The sequence below is a fragment of the Miniopterus schreibersii genome, assembly GCF_964146895.1.
Source record: "Miniopterus schreibersii genome assembly, chromosome: 9".
Classification (NCBI taxonomy): Eukaryota; Metazoa; Chordata; class Mammalia; order Chiroptera; family Miniopteridae; genus Miniopterus; species Miniopterus schreibersii.
The window spans coordinates 58,729,122-58,742,440 of NC_138118.1; the positions used below are offsets into that span (position 1 = coordinate 58,729,122).

Here is a 13,319-nt window from a genome sequence, read left to right on the forward strand (position 1 = left end):
GAGCTGATAGATCATGAGATAATTCTGTTTAACATTTTGTGGAACCACCAAACTGTTTCCCATAGTAGCTGCATCATTTTACATCACTACGGCAATGCACATGGTTTCTGTTTTTCCACATCCTCCCCAACACTTGCTATTTTTCATTTTTTTAATAGTAGCCATTCTAATGGGATGAAGTAGAATCGATACATTCTTAATATAGTGAAATGTTACTTCTTAATTTGTAAGATCTGAGTCAGTAGGTGTGTCTTCTTAAACTCTGCAAGTAAGATCTTTATTTAAATACTTTTTATTTTAAAATAATAATGATGGCACCTGCAGATTGGGTTTTTCTTCTCCAAAAATGAGATTTTGTTATTAACTGTAATAACTTCCCTTGTACTAAAGAATATAGCATCATATTGAATTAAAATAAATCATTTGTAAATGCTTTATGCCCTTTTTAATGTTTGATTTTTATATAACAATAGAAAGAATATAAAATTAACTCACAAATGATAAATTGATATTTTTTAATTATTTAAATCAAAATTTGTCAAATTCCAATGAAACAGAAAATATGCAACTGAAAAGTAAATCAGATTGCCCTAGCTGTCACTTGGGGATTCAGAGGTAAAAGAAATGACATAAATGAGGTATAAAACAGTACTTATCAAACTTTAAAATGCAGAAGAAGGGCCCAATACACCAAGGTTGCAGGCTCCATCTCTGGTCAGGGCACATACAAGAAACAGCCAATGAACGCATAAATAAAGTGGAACAGCACATTGGTCTCTCTGTCTCTCAAATCAGTAAATAAAAGATAATAATAAAATGCAGAAGGGTTATGTGATAATATTGATAAAATGCATATTCTGATCATTAGGTCTAGTGGGGCCTGCTTTTCTGAATGTTTAACAAGCTCCTGAGTAAAAGCAATGCTGCTAGCCAAGGGAACACACTTTCAGTTGCAAGAATTTAAAATATTAGGGCAGAACCTAATTGATAAAAATATTTTATACTTTATAGCTCTTAAGGCATGCAAAACTAAATTATAAATATAAGGTAATCTATTTGGAATTTTATTAAAAATATGTAAATGAATATATTGATTTTAAAAAGAAACTGACCTGGTGGTATCAAGCTTTGGAATCACATTTTCAATTCCTCTATTGAAATACTTCATCTCAGTAGTCACCATGCCTCGGTTTTCTCAACTTTAAAATTGGAAGAGTTACTTTCCACCTGTTCTTTTACCCTGATGTTGGTGAAGAATATTTTTTTAATTGCCTTCTCTGTTTTCCTCCTTAGGGAGTGCCTTGGTGAAGCACATGAGCCTTGTGACTGCCAAACATGGAAAAATTGGCTACAAAAAATAACTGAAATGAAACCAGAAGAACGTAAGAGGAATTTTAGATGGCTGTGCTACATATTTCTAATAGCATACAAAAGATAATGTGGTCATATTTCTTAGTCTTCGTTTAAGAAGTTTTCAAGTTTGTTCATGCTAGAGCTCCCCTGTTTAACATTACCCCTTTAATCAGCATCCTTTTGGAGGTGACAGGTTTTTGCAAGAGGGAATCATAGACACGTTCCATGTTTCTAGCTGACCTATTTTCTAGCCTAAGATAGGGTAAACGAGTCTCATTTAAGGCTCCTCCTCCAGCCTTCCCTGTTATGCTGGGGTGGGCCAACCAACTTCTCTGTACTTTATGGGAAGAAATGTATGATCTGTAGTGAGAGGAAGCTTCTTATTTCCCTGGTAGCTTCCAGTAGAGAATAAGACAAGTTAACTTCTTGCTAATGTGGTTCTGTAGACTTACTTATGTTAAATAACATGCCAATAATTATTTTTACTGAGACTTCTATAAATGCATTATCTCTGTTAATTCTCACAGAAATGCTATGAGATTGACATTAGTAATCCCATTTTACATATGAGGAATAACACATTCTACTGAGTAATACAGGGCACAGGCCTGGTAAACAGAATGGGTTTAAATTAGCCTTCCTAATAGCAATTCCTGGATTTAACAAGTAAATATATATGCTTTATAATAATTTTTATCCCCTGAAGTGTTTTATGGCAACTATTTTCTTTGAAATTAATGTAAATGAAAATTAATATGGGTTTTTTTCCTTCACTTTTTAGATAATGGAGTTAGTTTGAGGTACTGCATATCAGGATTAAGAATTTACTCAGTGAACCTGTACTTATTATGAACAAAGTACATAATAAAAATGATGCTGTCCTTCAAAGAGTGCAGAGGCTAGAAGGAAAGCAGTCAAATAATTACAATATCATATGATAACTAATGCAGGGTGGGGCAAAAGTAGGTTGACAGTTGTTCGTATGGAAAATAATAATAATAGAATAATCTGTTTCTCGTACTCAAAATTGTAAACCTACTTTTGCCCCACCCTTTTTAGTTGAGTAAAGATGAGAGTACAAAAACAAGAACTAAATTAGGTTGTAGGGGTTCATCAAAGAAGATTCTTGAAGGCAGTGAGATTAATGGGTTTTAGCATATCTACAGAGGTAAAGATGTGGTAGGTATGCATGTCAGTCAGCAGCTGAACTGACACTGGGAGAGACCAGCTGGCAGCTGTGAGACCTGTTACAGGCATGTATTGTATTGTGTCAGGCAATACAATGGCCCTAGAGCTAGTCCTCAGCATTTCAGATTCTCAAGATTCATTTTGTGCACCAACTCAGGGTTATTCAGACCATGGAGAAGAGACTACTATGTAAAGCAGAATGCCAGTTTATGAATTGCTAATGAGGTAGGTACTTTACATATGATTAGAAGGCTCATGCTCTCTTATCCAGGAGCAAAGGGAAATGGATAATCGCAGGATATTTTATAGCGAGGTCTGATTAAATATTTCTGTCCTGTACACTCATCATTCAATCAACAGATATTTTTTGAGTACCTGCTATGTGCTAGGCACTTCACAAATCAAAAGCACCTGTTTAGATTGTTCCTGTTCCCCAGGTTCATCATGTCTCTCACTTAAAAGCCAGATATAGCGTGCCATTGCTCTCTTAACACCCACACATTTTTCCTGTTCTCCTGATATATATGGGGGTCTATATGTGTGCAAGTTCCATAAAGAGATTAATGCCATTACCTACAGCACCTTTAAGCATGACAACACAATTGGATTTTGCTTTCTTTTCCTGCTTCAGACACCTAAAGACATCTGTGTTTCTATTAGAGATGGCTTGCTATTGTTCATATACCTACATTTTTTATACATATCTTTGTAGCTTAAAATTAAGGTCCATGGGAGGAAACTGCAAGAGACGAAGCTGGAAAGCTAGGTGTTGCCAGATTGTGAGGGGTCTTGCCAAATTGTCTGAATTTATGCTAGTAATAGAATAAGCTATAGAATACATTTTTAAAAACAGATGTGGCATTATCAGAAATATTTTTATTAAGGTAGACAACTAGAAAGGGTAGGCTGAAAGAGAGAGAGACCAGAAGTAAGACAGTGAATTTTTAGTTTGGGTCAGATGGTGGGTCATGATATCATTGGTTAACTTAGGAAATTCAGATAAAGGAGCTGCATCTTGAAAGTGGGTGATGCCCTTCACAGAGTTGGAATTGGAAGGGCATTCCAGGCATATGCTAAAGGAGGGCTGTGCAGCAGCTGGACTGCAGACAGTTCAGTACAACCAGTGCAAAGGAAGGCTCATTGAACAGTCAAACCACACAGACAGAAGTCTGAATCAGGTGTGTGGATGGGGTTGTATGTAATCCTGGGAGGTCTGACCTTATCTGACACTGAAAAAGTAGGTGTTGCCACATGTCAAGAGTTCTTGCCAAATTGAGTTTATCCTAGTAACAGAATAAGCCATAGAAAGCATTTTTTTAAAGTAGGGAAGTGGCATTATCAGAGATTTTTATCAAGATACACGAGTAGAAAGGGTAGGCTGGAGGAGAGATGAGTTTTGAGTAGAAGAGTGATAACTGAAGATGCTTACTTAGAAAGATCACTTGGGCAGAGGTGTGGATGATGAATTAGGGACTGCTGAAACACTAGGTAAGAATGCTGTTTCTGAGACAGCTTCAGAATGTCCAGGTAAGAGGATGTGAGGGCTTGAACAAGCCACAGGCAATGCAGATGGGGGAGGAAAGGTGTGTGCCCGAGAGTTAAGATGTCGTATGAAGTTGAAAATCGAGTGTGCTTACTAGTTGCCTAAAAAGAGTCAGTGTACCACAAGAAGAAATTAGTATAGTATATTATTTAATTCTTCAATAGAAAATAGCCAGAAGTGTCTGATTTGAGATGTAAAGCAAGTATTCTGAAATGGGTGATTATTTTCAATTATCCCTTATAATTCTAAAATTGGATTAATTACTCCATATCCGATAATAAGCTTTTACTAGGGAAGAAGAGGGAGAATGACCTGGCCAGTAAGTCCAGATTGGTGGCACTATGACAGAATATCTTTACACATGATAGTAATACTGATAATGAGGAAGGAAATGTAATAGAACTAGAAAATGGTACACATGGTATACGTGGTTACCTCTGGTGGCCAGAGATAGGGAGACCTCAGGTTAAAAACTGAAGATCACCCTCAAAAAGTTCCAACTAGGGTTTTAATTCAGCAACCATGGAAAATTTTGAGAAGATTGGGTAGGAGGTAGGAGACCAAGGATACCCAAGAAGTATCTACCAGATGAGACAAAGCCAAGGCTGTAGAGAATGTTTCCAGCTGCTGAGAAAACCCAGGAGTTTTCTCACTGTCCTCCCACGCAGAAAGGTGTTGACCAAGAGACTATTATATTGGCCACGTAAGTTTATGAAATTTAGGGTGAGGCTTAAAGCAAACAGTAATGGGCCAAGTATAATACTTAAATAAAACAGAATCATTAAATACATAAAAATAATGTTCAAAAAAAGAAAAGTGATTAAATAGCTCGTGATCTCATATCTGGCATAAATATTTTCAGCCAAACTTGTAGATTCATGAGTAAGATTTCTCCCTTATGCCCCATTTTCCGAAGTCACTGAATTATGAGACTCAAAAGGAGCAACAAAATCTAGTAAAAAAAGTATTAGATAATAAACTGAGATCAGTTCAAAAATTAATTCTACATAAAAGTTCAGGTACTGTTTTTTAGTTCTGAAACTGCCTTGAGTATGTCTAAATCAAAACAAGAAGCAGGAATGGGCCCCGGCCAGTTTGGCTCAGTGGTTAGAGCATCGGTCTGTGTACTGAAGGGTCGTGGGTTCTGTTCCAGCCAAGGGCATGTTACCTTGGTTACAGGCTCATCCCCAGCCCCAGTCAGGGCTTGTGTGGGAGGCAACCAATCGATGTGTGTCTCTCACATTGATGTTTCTCTCTCTCTTCCTCTCCCTCTCTCTCTCCCTTCCACTCTCTCTGAAAAGCAATGGAAAAAATAAATATATATATCCTCAGGTGAGAATAAAAAAAAAGCAGGAATGATATTTTTTGTGAAATGATGATTAGTTTATAAAATTGTCAAAATAGATTTTTTTCATAGTACATAATGGTTATTGAATGGAATTCAAATCATCTTTTTAAGAATTCAGGAATTTTGTTTTCACTTTCATAAATGTTGACTCTTCTAGTAGGTCTTAGATTCTGTTTTGCTCTAATGTTTGATTAAATGAAGTTAATATTTCTTAGAAAAAGACTTAACCACACAAGATTATAAAGGAAAGAAGATCAAGTTATAATAGACATGTAATTGAAGTGAAGGGAAGAGTATTGAAGTCAGTAGGGGTGAAGAAGACTCACCAGGTAGATTGAAGGGGAGATAGGGCATTGCAGAAGTGAAGGACAGTATGTACAAAGCACATGTATGAAATGAGCATGTTCGGAGAACTGGAAGTGAAGGCATTTCTTCCAGCACAAGTTTTTATTGTAATAATAGCCATTTCTTAAACATGCTTTACTTCATGCAACGTACTAGAATGCAGTTAGTAATTAGCATTCTCTCCAAGGGTGGGAGAAAAACACTGTTATTTTGCAGGCCACACAGCTGCTTTGTTTTAATGGCTTTGTGCTTTATTTAGTATAACAATGGACAATAAGAGTCATAAGAATATGTGAGAGCCTCTGAGCTAAAAATGATGTTGATGGTGAAGGGAGGAGAAAGGCTACTACATGTAAACAAAAATTAGACATTTTACTTAGTGATTAGTTTTATATTTGTAAACAGCATAACTTCTCCAGCTTGACTTTAGTGGCCATGAGTATGGTAAGTTCTTTTTGAAACTCCTGTTCTCCACCAATTTTCTCCCCCAATTACCTCAGAATTCTCTCCACTAACACCCTAATCAAACCATCATCTACCAAGTGCATTTTGAACTAGAGTGGAGTCTGATCAGTTTATTGCTGCTGCTGTTGTTTTTTATTGTTTGTTTTTTTGCTGTGTAAAATTGAAGACCAGTGTTTTACACTCCAGCTGTTGTTGGCACAAACTTAAGTATTCCTTGTGGCAGAATAACCCCCTCCTCCACTGCTGGGCTTCCTCAGAGGGCTGCGCCTAGTCTCAGCTCTTTCTGTTCATGTACAGAGCCACTTCCCAGGGCTCCGTCAGCTCAAACCTTTACCTACTTCCCTCTCCAAGGATTTATATCTGGGGGTTGGGTAACTTTTCCTTTTAAACTTCAAAACTCAAAACATCTGATTTCTCCACTGCTTTTAACATTAGGTCTAACCTCTACCCCACCCTTCCGAGAGTATCTATATGTAATCATAGCCTTGATTGGACAGGCCACTTTCAGTGATTCCAAAGTGATTTTCCAACATCTCTTTCAGTAAAGAAAACAGGGCTTCCCTGAGCACGTAGAGCTAGAAAACAAAACGAACTTGATTACTGACATTCTTGCAGGAAAAAAATAAGTTTTTAATTGTGCATCTAGAACTGCCTCCAGCCCCTAACTCTCTCCACTGGCGGGAAAAGTTAATAGAATGTAAAATGTCAAATTTAGGATATTTAAAAACCGTGGCATTCCTTAAGATTGCAGATCTCAAATTTAGTAGAATAAATTGAGTTTAAGATGATGAAGAGCGTAAGGTTGGTGTGGGGACAGGAGGTAGGAGAAGCTTACCAGGTACACAGTGGCCAAATCATAAAGGGTTTTATATTATTTGCTAAAGCAATTTGACTTTATTTGGTAGTCCATAGTAGTCAGTGGGGAGCAACTAAAAGATTTAAAGCAGATTTGTATTTTAAAGAGATTACTGTTTAGGCTGTACTGGGGGGTTGGGAACAGGAAGAAGGAGCTGGGGAGATAGGTTGGTTTTCTATGTTTTAATTGTCTAGGCAAGAGGTGTGGAGGACCCTAGCTAAAGTAATAAAATTGGAAATGGAGAGAAACTGGAATGAAAAGAGGTAGAGTCAATGGGACATGGTGTGTGAGAGAAAGAGAAGGGTGTTTCCAAGGTCATGCTCTTCCAGGATTGACTCTGGGTAGATTATCTTTACCAGGGTAGGGGGTAGAGAACAGAGCAAGTTTGGGGGCAATGATAAGTTTAGTTTTAGACATACCACTTTAGCTTATCTGAAATAATCATGGGTAAAAAAGGTGTTGATATTTCAATATAATTTTCATGTTTTTTTACTATGAGGAAGACTTTATGGCAATTATATTTATAACGCCTATTTCAGAATTGTGTAAAGTAACCTTTCTATAATTTTCTTTGCTGCAATAGTTAGTTTAAACAGAGAATAACATACAGCTTTAAAAAAAATTTTGGATTTATTTTTTCCCCACTTTATTAAGATACAACTTTAGGGAGAAATCTCCTTTAAATCAGCTTTCATAAATAGAGCTTTTAGAATATAGCTGCTTATCCTATAATCATGCTATTTAAAATGAAGCAGTTTAAAAATTTTGCCATAGAACCTAGTGGGAAAATAAATCTGTGATTAAAATTGAGGGACAACCTGCAAAGAACACTTGGGTGTGTTTTTTTCCCTTGCAGTTGAACACTAAATCACTTGTTTTTGTGTTTGTGCTTAATATCCCAAAGTTGTGGGAGTTAGTGAAGCTTATGAGGATGCTGCCAACTGTCTCTGGTTGTTAACTAACTCCAAGCCTTGTGCTAACTGTAAGTCTCCAATACAGAAGAATGAGGGATGCAATCACATGCAGTGTGCTAAGGTAAGAAGTAAAGAGGATTGTGAATGTTTTGCAGTTGGAATCTTAATATGATTGGTAATCCAAAGAAGAAATGTTGTAAGCATAAAAATCTTTTTGGGTTTCAGATGGATTCTAGGAGACTGTATTCTACATTCTTTGTTGAATAACTTAAGTATTGATTTATATTACTAAATTTTACACTCACGGTGAATGTTAAAAATAAGAATAAGGATTCATTGGTATTTGGCCAGAAGGTCCAAAATGCCTGAGTCCTTCCCTGCCATCACCTTCCCTTCCCAAGTGAGGGTCTTGAGAGAGTTTTGTGTATGTGTAAATAATAGTATTAAATGATAGAGTGCTACCATGTATAGATCTCTTGCAAAGCTGGGTTTGGAGCACACAGCTTAGACTCAAGGCCCAAGCCAGGCCCTAGGCAATCCCTGTAAGTCCAAGTCTAAGTCTTGGTGCCTATATATAGATGTGTGTATAATAAAGGTACCCAAAGCAGTGGGCAGACTTTAGGTCTGCTAATGAAACTATCAATTAAATAAGTAATTCCTTCCTAAATTGAAAATGAAAATGTCAATGAAGACCTTGGCTGAAAAATAATTAATATAAATAATTACTATTAGAAGGCTACCCTCCGGACTTAGTTGCATAGAAAGAAGCTACCATATTTAAAACAACTATTCTGGAATTAGGTAAATAATATTTTATTAATTTACTCCTACAATTATGAATATTTTTTAAAACTGTAATGATAACCCACTTTTTTCTTTTCATTGGAAGTGCCATGTATGTAAAAAAATATTTTAAATGATTGAGAGAAGGACAATGTAATTTCTGTAATTTAGGATATGAAAGAAATCCAAATAGTTAAGAAGATTCTGATAAAATATATCAATATCTTCTAAGTATTATTTCATTTTTAACCTTAAAACTAATGATCATTATTACTATTGTGATTAAAAATAATGGCAGTTACCTGGTGATTTTTACAAGCCTATTTACTACAAAATTAACATAAAGGGATTGGCTTAGTGAGACAGTAATAATAATTTCCTTAGAAGCAAGAAGAAAAACCTAGTACAGCATTCTGTGCAAAGTGCTCAGAGGTGCTTATTAGTCAGCTGATTGGGCCAAAATTACCTCATTTATTTTGTGGTCTTATCTCCAATATCCGTATTAGTTTTTTTTGGAAAATGTTATATAGACTACATAGATGTGTAAAGAAATACAGGTTGACCATAAAAATCAGCAATTGGGCTACTGACAAAGGGGCAGGATCCAACATTACCTTACCAAGTAGTAAGTACTCAATAAATATGTATTTCATGAGTGAACATTTTCATGAATTAATCAGACTAATTTTGTCAGGTAGTTTATCTTAAACAGATTTTGCTTAAGCTTCTTTAAGTATTTAAGTAAAAGAAACATTTACTTACATACTATGTAAATGTAGTCTTTTCTTTTTTTAATATGTTTTTATTGATTTTTGGAGAGAGGAAGGGATAGAGAGGGACAAACATTGATGAGAGAAACATCATCCATGTGCCCTGACTGGGAATTGAACTGTCACCTCTTGGTTCCTGGGTCGATGCTCAGCCACTGAGCCACAACGACAGGACTGTAGTAATCTTGTTTAATATACCATCTGAAGTATTTGCATTGAACAAAAAAACCAAATAGGTCATTCCTTTTTTATTTTACTTTTTTTTCAACTTAAGTGTCGTTGGCATACAATGTTATTTTAGTTTCAGATGTACAACATAGTGATTCAACATTTATATACCTTACAGTGTGATCACACTAAGTCTAGTAGACATCTGTCACTTTGCAAACTTATCTCTATATTCCCCTTGATAAATACTTCTTATGACATACAAGAAAACATCTAGGAAAGTAATGGGCTTGCTACAGAAAACTTTTATACTTTTGGAATTTTTTTTAAATGCAAAGGTGGAACAACAAACAGGTTATGTGTAATTGAATTCATGCTCTAACACAGTGACTAAATCTTAATACTCTTTTATTAATGCCTCAGTGTTGATTATAATTCAGTAATTTTTACTTATTACCCTTTAGATAAATTTCATGAGACTATTTAAATTTTGCATTCTTACACATTTTAATATGTTTTTATTGAATGTATTGGGGTTACATTTATTAAATAGGTTCAAGTGTACAATTCTATAATATATCATCTGTATATTGTATTATGTGTTCACCACCCATAGTCTGGTCTCCTTTTATCACCATTTATGCCCCATGTACCCTCTTCTACCTGTCCCAACCTCCTTCCTCTGGCAATCACTGTACTAATGTCTGTGTCTATGAGGTTTGGGGTTTTTATTTTTGCCTAATCTCTTCACCTATTTCACATATTTTAAATCACTTAGTAATTTTCATGTGATGATATAAAACTATGTGCTGCAACTAAAATATAAAAATTATTCAGATTCTACATTCTTTTTCTTATTATAGAATATAAAGTTTGGCTATTTTGTAGAGTTTGCCACTAATTTTAACAGGGTACTTGTATCAAATCATGCACAAAGTTTGCTTATGCCAGGCAACAAAAGAACTGTCAGAGTCTTGAAACAAGCACACAGTTTATTGTATAAGTACATGTTTGTGAAGGGACAGATGAATACAGAGTCTTTAATTCAGCCCTCTGTTCATGACATGCCACGTAGAGAAAAAATTAGGAAAGACAGAGAAGATGGCAAGTTAGTAAGGTTATCTGATTGCTATATTCAAACTCCATATCCAGAAATCTGGACTCTGCCATGGAGCAGACACAAAAAATTGACCATTGATCATCAAAGAAAATCTAAGTAATATTCTGGAAAATAGAAAATAATGTATGCAACATTGTCTTGTCATAAATGAAATATAGAAACTAATAATAAAGTTACAAAAAGCCTTTTCATTTAGGAATTTTAAATCTCTCAACTCAAGGAAAAAAAGGAAATTAAAGAATTTCTAGGAAACTGGGATAACAAAAATGCTTTTATCAGCACCTAGGGGCTGTAGCTAAAGCGGTACTGAGAAATGTAGGTAGCTTTATTACCTTTAAACATTGAAAATGAGTGAAATAAGGATATGACTTAAAAACAAAATAAACTTGAAGAAAACCAGGAGGAAAGATTAAAAAAACACACAAATCAGTGAATTAAAAATTGAAAAACAATACAATTAATAAATAAATCCAAAAAGTGGTTTCTAAAGAAGAAAGTAAGATAAACCACTAAGCTTACATAAGAAAAAGGGAGAGAGTTTAAATATGAGAAATAAGGGGAATACTCAATAAACAAAGCAAACTAAAATAATAAGAGATAATTTTGCTCAACTCTTGCATATAAATTTGAATTTGGGTTTGAAATGGATTGATTTTTCTAAGAAAATATAATTTATTAAAACTGACCCTAGATGAGATATCCAAACAAGCCTATTTTCATAGAAGAAAGAATTTCAGTAATCTCCATCCTTTAAAGCTATAGGTCCTAATGGTTCCCCAATAGACTTTTATTAAACCTTTAGAGAACAAGTAATTCCGTTGTGATTTAAACTGTTTCTGGGAGTTAAAAATAAGACAACTTTCAAGTTATTGTAAGGTGAGTAGAACCTTGATATTAGCACTTGACAAGATTATTAAAATTTTAAAAAAAAACAACAGCTGTAGATCAGTCTTATAAATAAAAATGCATGTGTCCTATTAAGATATTAGATGGATGCCCTGGCCCATATGGCTCAATTGGTTGAGTGTCATCCGGTGTACTGAAAGGTTGCCCTTTCAGTTCCAGGTCAGGGCACATTCCTGTTGGGGGTGGGGGCAGTTAGGAGGCAACTGATCAATGTTTTTCTCTTTCTCTCTCTCTCTTCCTCTCTCTCTAAAATCAATAAAAATATATTTTAAAAATATATATTAGATGGGGAAAAACCCACAGGTATTAACAAGTGCCCAGCACAGTACATTAAAAGAGTAATTGACCATCAATTACATATCAATTAAAAAAATTTAAATAAAAAATAGAGTAATTGATCATGTGGGTTTTACTCCAGGAATACAAGAATGGTTTGATGTTTTAAAAGCTATTGCTGTACTTCATCTTATTAGTAGATCCATGGAGAAATTTCTGCAGATGCTGAACAGTCATTTGACAAAAAAAATCAACCATTCTTTATAAGACACTCAAAGAAATAGGTATAGACAGAATCATCCTTAGTATGGTAGAAAGAAGTCTGCCTCAGTCCAAAAGTTAGCATGATATTTGGTGGGAAAGCTAGAAGTATTCTCGCTAAAATCAAAAACAAGATAAGAGTGCTGTCCATCACAATTATTATTAATGTTGGACTGGAGTTACCAGTCACTATACTTAGACAATGGAAAGAAATTGGAGATGTAAAAAATGGAAATGAGATGATAAAATTATCATTTTTTTACAGACAGCATGATTGCATACCTAAAAAACCCACAGAATCAACTGAAAAACTACGAACAACAAAAATTTTACTATGTAACAGATTACAAAATGAATGTGCAGAAAGCACTAGCCTTCATGTGTACTAGCAACATCCAGATAGAATATATACTGAAAGAGAAGACCTCATTAATCTAGAAACTTAAGTAATGTATGTGAAGTATCTGACATATGAAGAACATTTTAAGACCTGTAGCTGTAGGACACAAAAGATGACAAATCAAAAGATAACTGAGTTCATTGATAGAAAGATTCCAACAAAAATAGCAGCAGGTTTTTGTTTCTGCATCCAGATAAGCTAATGCAAAAGTACATTTGGAAAAATCAAAGCAAAAAAAGCTAAGAAAACTAAAAAAGAACGACGACGAACTGCCCTTGTCAAATAGTAAAGCATATTATAAAGGCTCAGTAATTAAAATAGCACAGTGCTGGCACGTGAATCTACAGATCAATGGAACAGAATAGAAGGAAACCCCAGAAAATAGACACAGATAAATGGGGATTTAGTGTATGGTAAAAGAGGCGTCTCCAACCAGTGCATAAACCTGAACTATTCAAAATGGTAGTGAGACAACTGGGCAGTTGAATTCATACTGTATACCCAGATAAAATATAAAGAGCTCAAAGATTTATGTTTTTAAAAAGAGAAAATAGACTATTAAAGTACCAGAAAAAACATAGCCTTGGAATGGGAAGATCTTTCTGACTCAAATACCATTAGCA

At 34.9% G+C, this 13,319-nt stretch overlaps 1 protein-coding gene across 4 annotated transcripts in view; it reads left to right on the forward strand.

The window, feature by feature from the left end:
• Positions 1-13,319, forward strand: part of ANKIB1 (ankyrin repeat and IBR domain containing 1) — a 111,688-nt gene that overhangs the window by 84,003 nt on the left and 14,366 nt on the right. For all 4 annotated transcript variants that reach the window (XM_081147849.1, XM_081147850.1, XM_081147851.1 and 1 more), the window contains 2 exons: positions 1,294-1,382; positions 8,003-8,133. In XM_081147849.1, coding sequence (XP_081003975.1) covers positions 1,294-1,382; positions 8,003-8,133 — 220 coding nt within the window. The remainder of the gene's footprint in view (positions 1-1,293; positions 1,383-8,002; positions 8,134-13,319) is intronic.